The sequence below is a fragment of the Pongo abelii genome, chromosome 20 (genome assembly GCF_028885655.2).
Source record: "Pongo abelii isolate AG06213 chromosome 20, NHGRI_mPonAbe1-v2.0_pri, whole genome shotgun sequence".
Classification (NCBI taxonomy): domain Eukaryota; kingdom Metazoa; phylum Chordata; class Mammalia; order Primates; family Hominidae; genus Pongo; species Pongo abelii.
In genome coordinates, this window is record NC_072005.2 from 8,588,167 (window position 1) to 8,602,631 (window position 14,465).

At 54.8% G+C, this 14,465-nt stretch overlaps 1 protein-coding gene across 5 annotated transcripts in view; it reads right to left on the minus strand.

The window, feature by feature from the left end:
• ADAMTS10 (ADAM metallopeptidase with thrombospondin type 1 motif 10) overlaps positions 1–14,465 on the minus strand; it is a 30,083-nt gene that overhangs the window by 5,215 nt on the left and 10,403 nt on the right. For 4 of the 5 annotated variants that reach the window (XM_063719291.1, XM_054538628.2, XM_024238097.3 and 1 more), the window contains exons 6-21: positions 11,490–11,573; positions 11,243–11,388; positions 10,779–10,822; positions 10,544–10,649; positions 10,310–10,456; positions 9,999–10,140; positions 7,055–7,162; positions 6,234–6,379; positions 6,076–6,139; positions 4,169–4,271; positions 3,732–3,865; positions 3,522–3,645; positions 1,134–1,214; positions 876–1,039; positions 662–788; positions 442–571 (exon numbers count right to left, since the gene is read on the minus strand). In XM_063719291.1, the coding sequence (XP_063575361.1) occupies positions 442–571; positions 662–788; positions 876–1,039; positions 1,134–1,214; positions 3,522–3,645; positions 3,732–3,865; positions 4,169–4,271; positions 6,076–6,139; positions 6,234–6,379; positions 7,055–7,162; positions 9,999–10,140; positions 10,310–10,456; positions 10,544–10,649; positions 10,779–10,822; positions 11,243–11,388; positions 11,490–11,573 (1,850 nt within the window). The remainder of the gene's footprint in view (positions 1–441; positions 572–661; positions 789–875; positions 1,040–1,133; positions 1,215–3,521; positions 3,646–3,731; positions 3,866–4,168; positions 4,272–6,075; positions 6,140–6,233; positions 6,380–7,054; positions 7,163–9,998; positions 10,141–10,309; positions 10,457–10,543; positions 10,650–10,778; positions 10,823–11,242; positions 11,389–11,489; positions 11,574–14,465) is intronic. The other variant, XM_054538631.2, reaches the window with a different exon arrangement.

Consider the following 14,465-nt stretch of genomic DNA (forward strand, 5'->3'; position numbering starts at 1 on the left):
TGAGCAAGTAAGCAGGGCAGGGGGTCCCAACACTAGAGCAGGGGGCACTATAGCCTACCCCCACCCTTCCAACCACTCAGCCTCATATGGAAACTGGCACCAGGCACCTCCACATTCCACACTTGGGGCATCGTAAGCCTGCACCCGGACTAGGGGCTGAAAGGTGCATTACCCTAAGGAGAAATAAATCTTTGGACAATGCGAGTGACCAGGCAGCGCCATCATTCTGACTCCAGGGCCATGCAGCCTTGACCGCCACCTTGGGGGCACTATTACCTTGGATTCCCCCGTAAGTCCTATAGAACCATCACTGCAGCACTCGGCCCACTGTCACTCCGACTCTGCACTAACCTGGTCCCCACCCCCCTGGAGCACTCGCTCTTGACTCCAGGGAGAACTCTCCTCTCACCCTGAGCAACACTGCCCCCTGGCGGCACTCACTCTGGCGGGCAAGGCTCTGTGTTGCAGGCACGCTGCCTTTTGGGCAGCTTGCTGTGGGCACTGCAGTAGTGGGGGGCGACCGCGGAGCTGTCCAACTGGTTGCGGCACTCCACCGCCTGCACCTGGCTACCTGGGGGAGGGTGAGAGGCCTGCTCAGCCCCTCCCGGCCCAGAGAACCTCAGCCCAGGTATCTTGTGCCTTCCCCCACCCCCGGCCTCACCGCCTGCACACTGGGCCGAGCACTTGGTCCAGGGCGCATAGTGCCAGGAGTAGGGGGGCAGCGAGTCACGGGCGATGGGGGCATTGAAGCGGTAGCGGAGGGCAGGCAGCTCGGTCCGGGCCAGCACCTGAAGGAAGGGGGCGGCAGCCAGTGGAAGGATCGCATGGAGTCTCTAATTCCAAAGGCTGCACCTTGCCCTCAGTCTCCCTGTTACCATGACGATGAGAGATGCATTAATCGGTCCCAGGGCTTCGAGGCTCTGGACCTGGTCTGGCCCCTGTCGCAGCTGAAAGGTGGTCCCAGCCAGGGGCAGACGGTGGGGCTGGGGGATCCCGGGCAGCCCCTCCAGCAGCAGGGACTCCTGCTCTCCCTTCAGGGCTGGAGGACAGTGCAGGGTTCAGAATTCTAGTCATGCGGAAACCGCCCTCCCCACTGACCCCTAATCCTCATCCCCTCCCCACCATCTGCTCACCCAAGTGACTGAGAGAGAGGTTCAGATCCTGGATGAAGATGTGGACGGAGCCTTTGGGAATCCAGACGACATCCTCGTACCCTGAACAGCAGAGCTCAGATGTCACCCACTTGGCATGTCCCCAACACCTGCCTGCCTCCCCTGTCCCCGGCCCATGAGGATAACAGCTGTTACTTCGCTAAATGCACATCTAACTGCACCCCTCCCCCACCCTTGTGAACCAAGTGTTTCATTATCCCCATTTTAGGGATGACAAAACTGAGGCTCAGAGAAGCTAAGGAACTTGACCAGGTTTTACAGCTAGGAAATGGCTGGGTTAGGATTTTTTTTTTCTTTCTTTCTTTTTTTTTTTTTTGGAGACAGGATCTCTCTGTTGCACAGGCTGGAGTGCAGTAGAGTGATCTTGGCTCAGTGTAGCCTCAGACTCCTAGGCTCAAGTGATCCTCCCACCTCAGCCTCTCGAGTAGCTGGGACTACAGGTGTGAGCCACCACACCTGGCTAACTAAAAAAAAACTTTTTTTTTTTTTTTTTTTTTTTTTTTTGTAGAGTTGGGGTCTCCTTAAATTGCTCAGGATGGTCTCAAACTCCTGGGCTCAAGTGATCCTCTTGCCTCAGTCTCCCAAAGTGCTGGGACTACCAGTATGAGCCTGGCCAGCTTTTTTTTTTTTTTTGACAGGATCTCACTCTGTCACCCAGGTTGGAGTGCAGTGGTGTGATCATAGCTTACTGCAGCCTTGACCTCCTGGGCTCAAGGGATCCTCCTGCCTCTCAGCCTCCTGAGTAGCTGGAACTACAGGTGTATACCACCACACCCGCCTAATTAAAAGAATTTTGTAGCTGGGTGTGGTGGCTCACGCCTGTAATCCCAGCGCTTTGGGAGGCAGAGGCGGGCAGATCACGAGGTCAGGAGATAGAGACCATCCTGGCTAACACGGTGAAACCCCGTCTCTACTAAAAATACAAAAAATTAGCCGGGCGTGGTGGCGGGCACCTGTAGTCCCAGCTACTTGGGAGGCTGAGGCAGGAGAATGGTGTGAACCCGGTAGGCGGAGCTTGCAGTGAGCTGAGATGGCACCATTGCACTCTAGCCTGGGTGACAGAGCGAGACCCCGTCTCAAAAAAAAAAAAAAAAAATTTTTTTGTAGAGTTTGGCTGGGTGTGGTGGCTCACACCTGTAATCCTAGCACTTTGGGAGGCCTAGGCGGGTGGATCACTTGAGGTCAGGAGTTCCAGACCAGCCTGACCAATATGATGAAACCAGGCGTGTAGTGCATGTCTGTAGTCCCAGCTACTTGGGATGGTGAGGCAGGAGAATTTCTTGAACCTGGGAGGCAGAGGTTGCAGTGAGCTGAGATCAAGCCACTGCACTCTAGCCTGGGTGACAGAGTGAGACTCCGTCTCAAAAAAAAATTTTTTTTGTAGAGTTGGGGTCTCCCTATGTCGCCCAGGCTGGTCTCAAACTCCTGGGCTCAAGAGATCCTCCTGCTTCAGCTTCCCAAAGCACTGGGATTGCAGGTGTGAGCCACTGTGCCTGTCTCACTTTTGATGCCAGCGGCCAGGCTGCTTATTAAAAAAGCCCAATGGGACTCTACCTGGGGACTGAAACTCACACTCTGCAACCTACTCCTGCCTCACCTGGAACACTCCCTCCCTCTAACAGTGCCTACGGCTTCCTCAGCCTTCCAGATATTTCCTGAGCCTCCTCCCCTCTGGCCCAGTCCCTGGGCTCTCTCTCACTCACCCAAAGCCCAAGCTGGAAAAGGTGCTTTCTACACTCTCTGAATATCCCCTCCCGTAGTAAGCCTTTCCCTGCTAGCACAGAATATTCCTGCAGCTCCTCTGGCTCACGGAGGATGGAACGTGATGCTCGCTTCCACCCAGATGTGACATGAGCTCCTCCAGGAGGCAGAGGAGACAGATTCAGGCTCTCATCTCCTGAGACACTCTTTTTTTTTGAGACAGAGACTTGCTCTGTTGCCCAGACTGGAGTGCAGTGGTGTGATCTCCGCTCACTGCAACCTCCACCTCCCAGGTTCAAGCAATTCTCGTGCCTCAGCCTCCTGAGTAGGTGGGATTACAGGTGCTTGCCACCACGCCCAGCTAATTTTTGTATTTTTAGTAGAAACAGGGTTTCACCATGTTGGCCAGGCTAGTCTCAAACTCCTGGCCTCAAGTGATCCTCCTGCCTCGGCCTCCCAAAGCGATGGGATTACAGGCTTGAGCCACTTCGCCTGGCTGAGCCCCCAGGACTTTTGGGGACTCCTGACACTCCACGGGGCCCCTGGGGTCTGAAGAGTTAGTGATCCCAGCTACTGCACTGGGATCAGCTCCACCTGCAGCCAGCTGGCCCATGCAAGGAGTGTGGGAGGGAAGCTGGAGACTCTCACCGGCCCCAGGTGAGGCTGGGCTGAAGACGCCCTCGATGGTCTCGCAGGCACTGCCATCACCACCACACACTCGGCACTTGTCTTCTCGCAGGTCGGAGCCCAGGACTCGGTCGCAGCCCACGTGCTGCATGGAGAAGGTGTGAGTGAGGTGACCCCCTAACCCACCCCCGCTCCCCAACCCCTCTCCACCTCCCTGGGAGTCCCCTCCACCTTGCATTCGCCACTGACGCAAATGTCCACCGTGTCTGGACGGCAGGGTGTCCCGTCCACCACAGCTGCCGCCCTCTCCGTGTAGAAGTTGAAGCCTTCCGCTAGGCACGTGAGCGAGCAGGCCTTCACGCCCCCTGGGGGGCATGGCCCCGTCACACCACGGGCCAGGCCACCCTGGAATTCTTTGCTTGCTCCCTGGGGGAGTGAGGCCAAGAGGGACAGACCCCAGACCCAAGAGGAAGGGCAGCTTGGGCAGAGGGAGTGGGGGCTCCCAGCGTCACGTTGAACCCCCATGGTACCGTATCCCAGGTACTCTGGCTCCCTCGGTGGGGACAGGGCTCAGGGCAGACCCCGGGATGCTGCATTCATCCACCTGCTGCTGGACACTCCCACGGCTGCCCTTCACGGCCCCACAGCCTTCGGAGTCCCACACTCACCTCCCCGGTACGTTTTCCACGTGTAGAATTTCCCACGGAAAGGGATGCTGTCAAATTCAGAACACTGTACTTCTCTGAAGTCCTGGGAGCCAGGGGGACAGTCCTGGGGGCAGGAGAGGAGAGATGGAGGGAGGCCAGGCTTGGCGGGATGGAGTCAGAGCAGAAAAGCGGTGCTCAGAAAAAGATGGGCTGGAGGAGGGAGGCTAGAGGCAGGGAGGCCAGGGAGGAGGCTGTGGTGGTCTGCGTGAGACTAGGCCTGGAAGGTAGCCTGGGCAGGGCATGTAGACACATCTGGGATAGGACTGGATCCCTCATTAGAGGTCTGAGGGTGAGCTGGGCAGGACACACCTGGGTTTCTGGTTCTAGGCTATGGAATCTTTCTTGCTTGCTTGCATTTTTTTTTTTTTTTTTTTTTTTGAGACAGAATCTCACTCTGTTGCCCAGGCTGGAGTACAGTGCATGATCTTAGCTCACTGCAACCTCCATCTCCTGGGTTCAAGCAATTCTCCTGCCTCAGCCTCCCGAATAGCTGGGATTACAGATGCCTGCCACTATGCCTGGCTAATTTTTGTATTATTTATTTATTTATTTATTTATTAGACAGAGTTTCACTCTTGTTGCCCAAGTTGGAGTGCAATGATGAAATCTCGGCTCACTGCAACTTCCGCTTCCCAGGTTCAAGTGATTCTCCTGCCTCAGCCTCCCGAGTAGCTGCGACTACAGGCGCACGCCACCACGCCTGGCTAATTTTTTGTATTTTTAGTAGAGACGGGGTTTCACCAGGTTAGCCAGGCCGGTCTCGAACTCCTGACCTCAGATGATCCACCCGCCTCGGCCTCCCAAAGTGCTGGGATTGCAGGCGTGAGCCACCGCACCCAGCCTAATTTTTGTATTTTTAGTAGAGACGGGGTTTTGCCATGTTGGCCAGGCTGGTCTTGAACTCCTGACCTCAGGTGATCTGCCTGCCTCAGCCTCCCAAAGTGCTAGGATTATAGGCGTGAGCCACTGCGCCTGGCCACATGGAGTCTTTCTTGAGAGAGAAGGTCTGGAAGGGATCAGGGTTTATAGAAGGTGCTAGCATGTGGATTCTCTGAAGACCTGGGTCCCCCCAGCTGGGAGGGTGAAAAGTCCAAAGCTCTCACTGCCCTCTGAAACACCCCCTCCCCAGTAAACTTCTTACTGCTCACTGGTGGTCCCAGGTGAGGTGAGGGCACAAGCAGAGGACAGACACCTGTCACTGGGTTTGGTGAGAGGAAGCTTCAGCTACAACTTTGGGGGATGACAGAAGGCAGGGGTAGGACTCTTCTGGGGAAGCTGGGCTGTAAAGGGAGGGGAGAGACTGGATGGTAGGGGGTTGTGAGGGCCAAGCAGTGATTTCAAGGTGGGGGCTTGTAGTCTAAATGTAGGAGGAAGAGAGCTGGAAGGAGCCAGGTCTTTAAGGAGGAGGGGTTGGGGACAAGGTGGTGGGGGTCAGGGAGAGGAGGGAAGAGAGGGCTGGCGGCTGCAGGTTCCCTAGGAGAGGCAGCAGGTGTCTGGATGAAGCACTCTGATAGCTTTTTTTTTTTTGAGATGGAGTTTCGCTCTGTCACCCAGGCTGGAGTGCAGTGGTACGATCTCGGCTCACTGCAGCCTCCGCCTCCCGGGTTCAAGCGATTCTCCTGCCTCAGCCTCCCGAGTAGCTGGGATTACAGGCGCCTGCCACCACGCCCAGCTAATTTTTGTATTTTTAGTAGAGACGGGGTTTCACTATGTTAGCCAGGATGGTCTCGATCTCCTGACCTCGTGATCCGCCTGCCTTGGCCTCCCAAAGTGCTGGGATAACAGGCGTGAGCCACGGTGCCCGGCCTCTGATAGCTGTTTTTAATGCTTCCTCCCCCCACCCCTCAAGGGGTTTGGGGGGAACTCACATCCGTGTTGCAGGAGCGGTGCCGCCTTCTCTCACCCAGACAGTACTTGCCCCCGATGGTTGGCCTGGAAAGGGTGGTGGGATAGGAAAGGGATGAGGCAGAGGGCGATGGGGGCAGGGGTCGCGCTGCCCTCCCTGGTGGGGGTCCTGAGGGCTGACCTGGGGCTGTCGCAGTGACGGCTAGAAGAGGACACGCCGCCGCCACAGGTCCGGCTGCAGTCGCCCCACGGAGTCCACGGCCCCCAGGCTCCGTCCACACCCTCTGGGCGCGACCCAAAGGGGACACAGACCCGCTTGTAGCACCACTGGGTGGGAGGAGACAGGAAGGAGTGAGTCCAGCCCGGAGGACACTCGCGGGTCCCGTGCACCGTTCCTCACTCCAGGCCCCAGCCAGAGAGATATCAGCCTCTCCGGGATGAGGCTGGAAGGGAATGGGCAGAGGCGGGGTCTGAACATGCAGACAGGGTCAGGTTACGTAGGAGAGTGGTCTGGGAGACAGACAAGGTACAAGCGAGAGGCGTGGCCTCAGCACAGGGTGCTGAACGGGGAGGGGTGTAGACAGGACCACGATAAGCGTGGAGACGAGGTGCCGCGTGGCTTCAGGCCGGGGAGTGGGGTCTACAGGCAGTAGGCGTGGCCAGAGCCGAGGGCAGCACAGGGGATGGGCGTGGCCAATGAGGAAGAGAGCAAACAGTAGGCGTGGCCAGAGCCGTGGGAATCATTACACGGTGGGCGTGGCCAACGCGGGAGGGAGTAAACAGTAGGCGTGGCCAGAACCAAGGAAAGCATAGACGGTGGGCGTGGCCAACGCGGGAAGGAGCAAGCAGTAGGCGTGGCCACAGCCGAGGGAGCACAGATGGCAGGCGTGGCCAATGTGGGAGGGAGCAGATAATAGGCCGAAGGACAGGCGGGTAGGCGGGGCCAACACGGGAGGTGGCTCAGGGGGTGTGGCCCGGTTTGGGGCCCTGGCCGGCGCTCACCCCCTTGTCGATGGTGTGCGTCTGGCACAGCGTGCCCTCGGCGGCCGGGATGCTGTTGGTGATGCACCGGTTGCTCTTGCTCAGGCACCACAGCTCGCTGCAGACCTCCTGCGGGCCGAGGCGCCCGCTCAGGCTCGCCCCCCTCCCTTCCTCCCTGGGGCAGCCCGCCCGGCTTGGGAGGACCCAGATGTCCGGCTCACTGCGGGTCCCGGAGCAGACAGCCCCGTACTCCCTTCCTGGCTCGCAGTGGGTCTTCGTGAATCCCCTTGCGGGGCATGGCCCGTGACTTATTCTCTGCCAATAAGCTCCATTTATGGAACATCTTATACATGCCATATACCCCTTTAGGCAGTACTACCCCATCTTACTGGGAGAAAACCAAGCTTCAGACAGGTAAGGTCACGTGCTAGAGGTCACACAGCTACTAAGGGAATAGCCTGGAGTTTAACCCAGCTCTTTAATTCAGAGTCTGTACTCTAACGAACTTTGCAATTCAGCTCCTGTTGCCTTCTGAGTTTCTGGAAGGAAACCTGGGACCTGCTGAGGAATGAACAGGAAGGATTTGGGGTTCTTTTATGGGATGGGCAAAGTAGCCGAAGGGAAAGTGGTGGTTCTGAGAAATCGGCCTGGATGATGACTAGGCCAACGGCCTCATCTCTAGTTTTTTCCAGCTGTTGGTTCTCTTTGTTCCCCCGTCTAAACTGGAGAAGCCCCCAACACTTTTAAGCTATGTGGAGGGGTGGGAGTTTGGGAGGGGACAATGCCAAGTTAGGTCTGTGTGGGACATTCCTCTCTTTCTCCAGGTGAAAAATCAGCCCCACCTTCTTCCCGTCTGAATCCTGGATGGGCTGGACTAGTCCCAGGGACTCACTCTGACTCTTAAAGTCCAGGTTAATATCCCTGGAGAAGCCCCACTGAGTTCAAGTGAAGCAAAATCTCTGACCCTCTTGGCCCACATCCTAAGCAACCTCCCAGGGTCTTTCCTCTAAGAAGTAGGTGGTCCTTCTGTAATTATCAAGTGTAATCCCCTCTTTGAACCCAATTCTTGTAAGCTTTCCAGATGTGGGACTGGATCGATCAATGGCCACAGGAAAGGACCCTTCCTAGGTCAGCCCCTGAGAGATACCTGTACATATGTGAGAAGCTGGAAGAGTTGTTCTCAAATACATTCTCCCTCAGAGGTCCTCTAGATACTTTGCCTTCTGCCTTATAGAGGACATTTCTCAGCTAAAAACTCAGACTGTGTCCTCCTGGCCATATCTAAAAATATCACACCAGTCCAGTCACAATCCCACTTCTGACACCTCTTCAAGATAACGATTTCAGCCCTGCTTTTGTCCTCCTCTCCACGAGGAGGCAGTGTGGCATATTTGAGTTGTGCAGAGACCTCAATTCTGCTACTGACTTGCAACATATTTCCCCTCTCTGGGCCTCAGTTTACTCATCTACAAGATGGGCAGCCTAATGCCTGTCTTGCCTATATAAATGGCTATGAGACACATGACAGGATAGATAAGAAAGGACTTGCACCAATGCCATTATGGGGTAACAATGACCACCGCTATCTCTGGACCAGGCACCAGGCTGAACCCTTTACATATATTAACCAGTTCACATGAAGTAAATAAATCCCCCGTTGCCAAGATGGCCTGAAAGATGTTCCTTCAAAAACTAAAAGGAAGGCTCAATTCAACATATAGCTGGTGCCAGCCCAAGCTTGATATTTTGACAGCTCCTCCCCTCCCCTGCCCCTTTGTAAAATTTAGAGAGTCATGAGAGACCTGGATTTAAATCCCAGGTCTGTCATGGTCTCAAACTGTGGCCTTGGACAAGTCATCCTCCCTATGCTATGCCTCAGTCCCTTCCTCTGTAACTTGGGGGCTAACAGGATTGTCAGGAGTTTAGATGATGATACACAGCACATGCTTAGCACATAGTGAGAGCTCAGTAAATGTCAGATACCATGATCATTGTTAGGATACCTGGGTCACAGCAGATGTTGAGGAATAGCTTCGGAATTCTTTAGGAATTCCTTAGAGGGTGCTGTAGTTACCAGCTAAGTTAGGGTGTTGGGGGGTATCAAGGGTGGAATGTCAATGAAATAGAAATTGTTCCAGGGTTTGTCTCTGTCTTGCAGTGGAATGGAGGGAGGGCAATTTGGCAGCTGCTTGCCCTCTGCTTTGCATTAACATGGCATCACAAAAACTCTGATCCTTTGAGTTGTGATGGTGTGAAGAACTGGGGCTGAGCCTGGGCCCCTAGGGCTGAGATTGTGAGGAGCTTAGGGGTGCATTTAGGGAATCGAGGCAGGTGGGCAGAGGAGGAGCAGATCCTGGCTGAACCCTGGTGGCTGAAGCAGGAAGCCAGTAGGTCTTCAGCTTCCTGGGGGGAGCTGGGAGTGGAACCCCCTGCCCCCAATGCCCTTCTCTATGCACAAATGGGGCTTTGGGAGTCTAAACCTTGGGAAAGAGTGGGGAGAGGTCGAGAGGCTCAGAGCTCCTCCAGACAGGGAGTCCCTGGAAGGTTCTGTCTAGTTCTTTGCCAAGTAGGGAAGATGGCTCATCCCTAGGGAAATTATTTCCATCAGGACTGGATGTTTAGTTAAAAACTGCCTTGTGAGAGGTCTTGAGACTTTGATCCTGCTGTAGCCCACAGGGGGTGTGATGTGCCAGACAGAAGGTGGCCCCCCAGCCCAGCCCTCAAATCAGGGGTCTGGAGAAGCAGGTGATCCCATTTTTGTTCCCAAGCACTGTCTGATTGCTTGGGACATTTTGTACACTCCATGCACCTCTGTCCTCCCAGGTCCCCACGGGGGCTCGCCTCATCCCCCTTCCCGGCTCTCCCACCCCCCAACTTCCCAGGTGGGTGCCCTGGTGGAGTTCCCTCCCCCAGCCCCAGCAGCCCCCTCCCCTCCCAGGAAGGAAAGCAGGAAGGCTCTCTCTACCCCGTATTTACACTGACGCGATTTGACTCCATGCTGAAAGCGGCATTGCTCATCTGCATCGTAGGCTTGGCCCGGCGCCACTGTCGGGTACACAAAGTCCTGTCTGGGGGGCCGGTTGTTCAGGCAGAGCCCCAGGCCCGAGCTGCCTCGAGAGAAAATCAACTGTCATGCTAGGTGGCTGCAAGTCAAGAGCTCAGGAGCCCCAGCTGGATGGGGGTCCCAGGGAGCATCCCTGATTTCTATCGTCTCCCGTGCACCCTGCCCCACCATGAGTGTGACCCGCTCTGAGGGACACCCAGGTGCATCCTCACTCTAGAAAGCTGGTGATGTAGTCACGGCTGCAGGATGACCACACGAATGGGTTGGTCTTCATGGTAATGTGGGCAGCCATGAGCTTGGCTGGGTCCTGACCACGGGCCCCACAGCTGTTTCCAACGCCGTCATGATTCATGCCGAATCTGGGGAAAGGGGTGTCGGCTCTGCCGGGTGCTGAGGGACCCGCCCAGCTCTTCCCGTCCTCCCCCTCCTGTGTGCCCCGGCCTCACGTGTGCCCGATCTCGTGGGCAATGGTGAACGCTGTGGCCAGGCCAATGTCCTCATTGACGCTGCAGCTTCTCTCGCGCTCACACATTCCGCCCACCGGGGCCAGGCCTGGGAGGATGGACATGTGGGGATGGGGCTGGGAGGCTCAGGATGGTGCTGGCTGGCCCCATCCACCTGCCAGGTCTCACCCCAGCCCACTGCCTTCATAGGTGCCTGAAACCTACGGGGCTCGAGTACCTAGTGTGCCGCAGGGTTTGTTCTTGTAGATGCAGATGTCATAGCTGTAAAAGGAGACAGGGTCAGTGAGGGGGCTGGGCTGTCTCCTTAAGCCCTGCTGGGCTGTCTCCCTAAGCCCTGCTGGTGCCACCATGCCCAGCTCTGGGGGTTGAGTCCTGCCTTGGAGGCGCCATCTGCCTCTCACCCGAAGCTGCATACAGGAGTGACTGACCACATGAATGAATGAATGCATGCATGCATGAGTAGGAGAATGAGTGAATGAGGGCATCGGTGCCCAAACAGTTCCAAACCTCCCTTACCCATTATTCTCAAGCAGCCCCTCCCTATCCCTGGCTCCCTCATGGGCGGCCCAAGCTTCTCTGCTCCTCCTGACTCCAGCAGAAGTGATCTCTGTTTGGACTCTCATGGTTCCCTGGACCACCTGTTTTCTCAGCCCCAGTCCTAGACCTCTCCTGTCCCCTCACCGTGTGATGAGCACTGCTGTGTCATGGTTAGCCACACCGTTCTCTGGAATGGCATTGCCATGGCCGCTGTGGTTCACGATGGATTTCTGCCACTTACAGAAGCTGTCCAGGGACTTCCCGGCATGGTGGGTGATCTCCAGAGTGGGCTGGGGATGGACAGAGGGAAGTGCGTGGGCACCCACCACCCAGGGGACGGCAGGACATGCTGGAATGAAGGGGAAGGGGAAGGGGAGGGAGCCCCCCGCACCTGGTCCTCCGTGAGCAGGATGAGGCGAGTTACGAGGATGTTAACGGTGCTTCCCAGACTCGAGTCCTGGAAAAGTTTGGCAACCTGACCTCCAAGAAACAAGAGAGACCGAGTCTTAAGAGGAGCCCAGGGTAGAAAATGAAAAGCAAAAACAATGATAACAGCTTGCTTTCATCAGGCACCTACTGTGTGTCAGGTCTTAGGCTAAACCTGCTATTAGGGTTTTTTTGTTGTTGTTGTTAAAGATGGAGGTCTTGGTATGTTGCTTAGGCTGGTCTTGAACTCCTGACCTCAAGTGATCCTCCTGCCTGGCCTCCCATAGGGCTGGGATTACAGGTGTGAGCCACCACGCCCAGCCATGCATCAGTCTTTTCATGAATAGGTACTATTTGTTGTTGTTACTATTTGTTGTTGTTGTTACTATTTGTTGTTGTTGTTACTATTTGTTGTTGTTGTTGTTCTTTGAGATGGAGTCTCACTCTGTTGCCCAGGCTGGAGTGCTGCGGTGCAATCTCAGCTCACTGTAACCTCCGCCTCCCGGGTTCAAATGATTCTACTGCTTCAACCTCCCAAGTAGCTGGGACTACAGGCACACATCACTATGACCACTTAATTTTTTTTTTTTTTTTTGAGACAGAGTTTTGCTCTTTTTGTCCAGGGTGGAGTACAATGGTGTGATTTCAGCTTACTGCAACCTCCACCTCCTGGGTTCAAGCGATTCTCCTGCCTCAGCCTCCCGAGTAGCTGGGATTACAGGCATGAGCCACCGTGCCCAGCCATGCCCGCCTAATTTTTGTATGTTTAGTAGAGACTGGGTTTCACCATGTTGGCCAGGCTGGTCTTGAACTCCTGACCTCAAGTGGTCCTCCTGTCTTGGCCTGGCACAGTGCTGGGATTACAGGTGTGAACCACCATGCCTGGCCATGCATCAGTCTTTTCATGAATAGGTGCTATTATCATCCCCAATTTACAGATGAGGAGACATGCAAAGGGAGGTTAGGACATAGCTGGTAGGTGTCAGAAGTGAGACTCAAGTCTGGATTGCTTACCAGAACATTTCTTTCAGACTCCTCCAAGCTCAGCTTATCTACTTGTCCCCCAACCCCTGCTTACCCCACTGACTGCCTCAAGCGTCTTTGCCCAGAGGCGACCTGAGGGATATACATGTCTGGATTCATTCTACAGCTGTCTGAAGGTACCAATTTGCCCATCACCGCAGGAAAGTAAAACTGTGAGGGCAGGAGGCTCTGGAGACAGTGGTCAGAGGAAAGGAGGAAGCAGCCCCAGGGATGAGTTGGCACAGAAGACAGAGGCCAGGCTGTGCAGGGATCTTGGAGCCCTGAGTAATCATTTCCCTGTCTGGAAATCCCCAGAATTTTTTTTTTTTTTGAGATGGAGTCTCACTCTGTTGCCTAGGCTGGAGTGCAGTGGCGCAGTCTTGGCTCACTCACCTCCACCTCCCGGGTTCAAGCGATTCTCCTGCCTCAGCCTCCCGAGTAGCTGGGACTACAGGTGCCCGCCACCATGCTCAGCTAATTTTTGTATTTTTAGTAGAGACAGGGTTTCACCATGTTGGCCAGGCTGGTCCCGAACTCCCGACCTCAGGTGATCCACCCGCCTTGGCCTCCCAAAGTGCTGGGATTACAGGCGTGAGCCACTGCGCCAGGCTGGAAACCCCCAGGAAATTCTGAACACCCTAGGGAGAGAGGCCAGGCTCAGGCACAACAGAGTGCCATCAGGGACGACACTACACAACATTTTGGACCCTCTGCCTGTCTGCTAAACTTTTTGTTTTCCCTTTTGCTTCAGTGAAACAAGAACACCATTCATCAAGCCCTTACTATGTGCCAAATAGCCTACCTGGCTTCCCTCCCACCAATCCTTACTCTCTAGGGTAGCTATCATTATATCTCCATTTGATACAGTGGTATGCTGAGGCTTAGAGAGGTCAAGAATCTTGCCTGAGATCTAGGATTGAAATGGACTATATCTGAATGTGGGTCAGGGAGGTCAGCCTGTAGGAATTTATAAGTAGGTGCTTGTGCAAGAATGCTGTGTGAATACAGATGTGTGTCTGTGTGTGTACTGCTAACCTCAATGAGTACCTGTGAGCTATCTCTCTCTCTCTCTCTCTCTCTCTCTCTCTCTCTCTATCTATCATCTATTTATTTTGGGACGGAATTTCCCTCTTGTTGCCCAGGCTGGAGTGCAATGGTATGATCTTGGCTCACTGCAACCTCTGCCTCCCGAATTCAAGCGATTCTCCTGCCTCAGCCTCCCAAGTAGCTGGGATTATAGGTGCCTGCCACCACGCCTGGCTAATTTTTTGTATTTTTTAGTAGAGACAGGGTTTCACCATGTTAGCCAGGCTGGTCTCGAATTCCTGAACTCAAGTGATCTGCCCACCTTGGGCGTGAGCCAGTGTGCCCAGCCTGTGTGTATTTTTACACACAGCAAACACTTACATGCCACCTACTGCATGCCGAGAACTGTTCTACATGCTTTATGAATGCACTGGATCTACCTTAGCTTTATAAAGTAGGTACCACAATTATGCCCATTTTACAGATAGGTAAGACAAGGCAGAGAGGTGAAGTAACTTGCTCAAAGGCAGATAGTTAAAAAGTGGCAGAGCGCAAATTTAAGCCCAGGCAGGTTCCCTCTGCCCCAGGGCACCACTGCATCTAGCCACTGTGCTTATGCTCTTTCTCCTCCTTGTTCATTGCCATATGCAACCAACCAACCTTCCTTCCTTCCTTCCTTCCTTCCTTCCTTCCTTCCTTCCTTCCTTTTTTTTGACAGAGTCTCGCTCTGTCACCCAGGCTGGAGTGCAGTGGCGTGATCTTTGCTCACTGCAAGCTCCGCCTCCCGAATTCACGCCATTCTCCTGCCTCAGCCTCCCGAGTAGCTGGGACTACAGGCGCCTGCCACCATGCCCAGCTAATTTTTTGTATTTTTAGTAGAGACGGGGTTTCA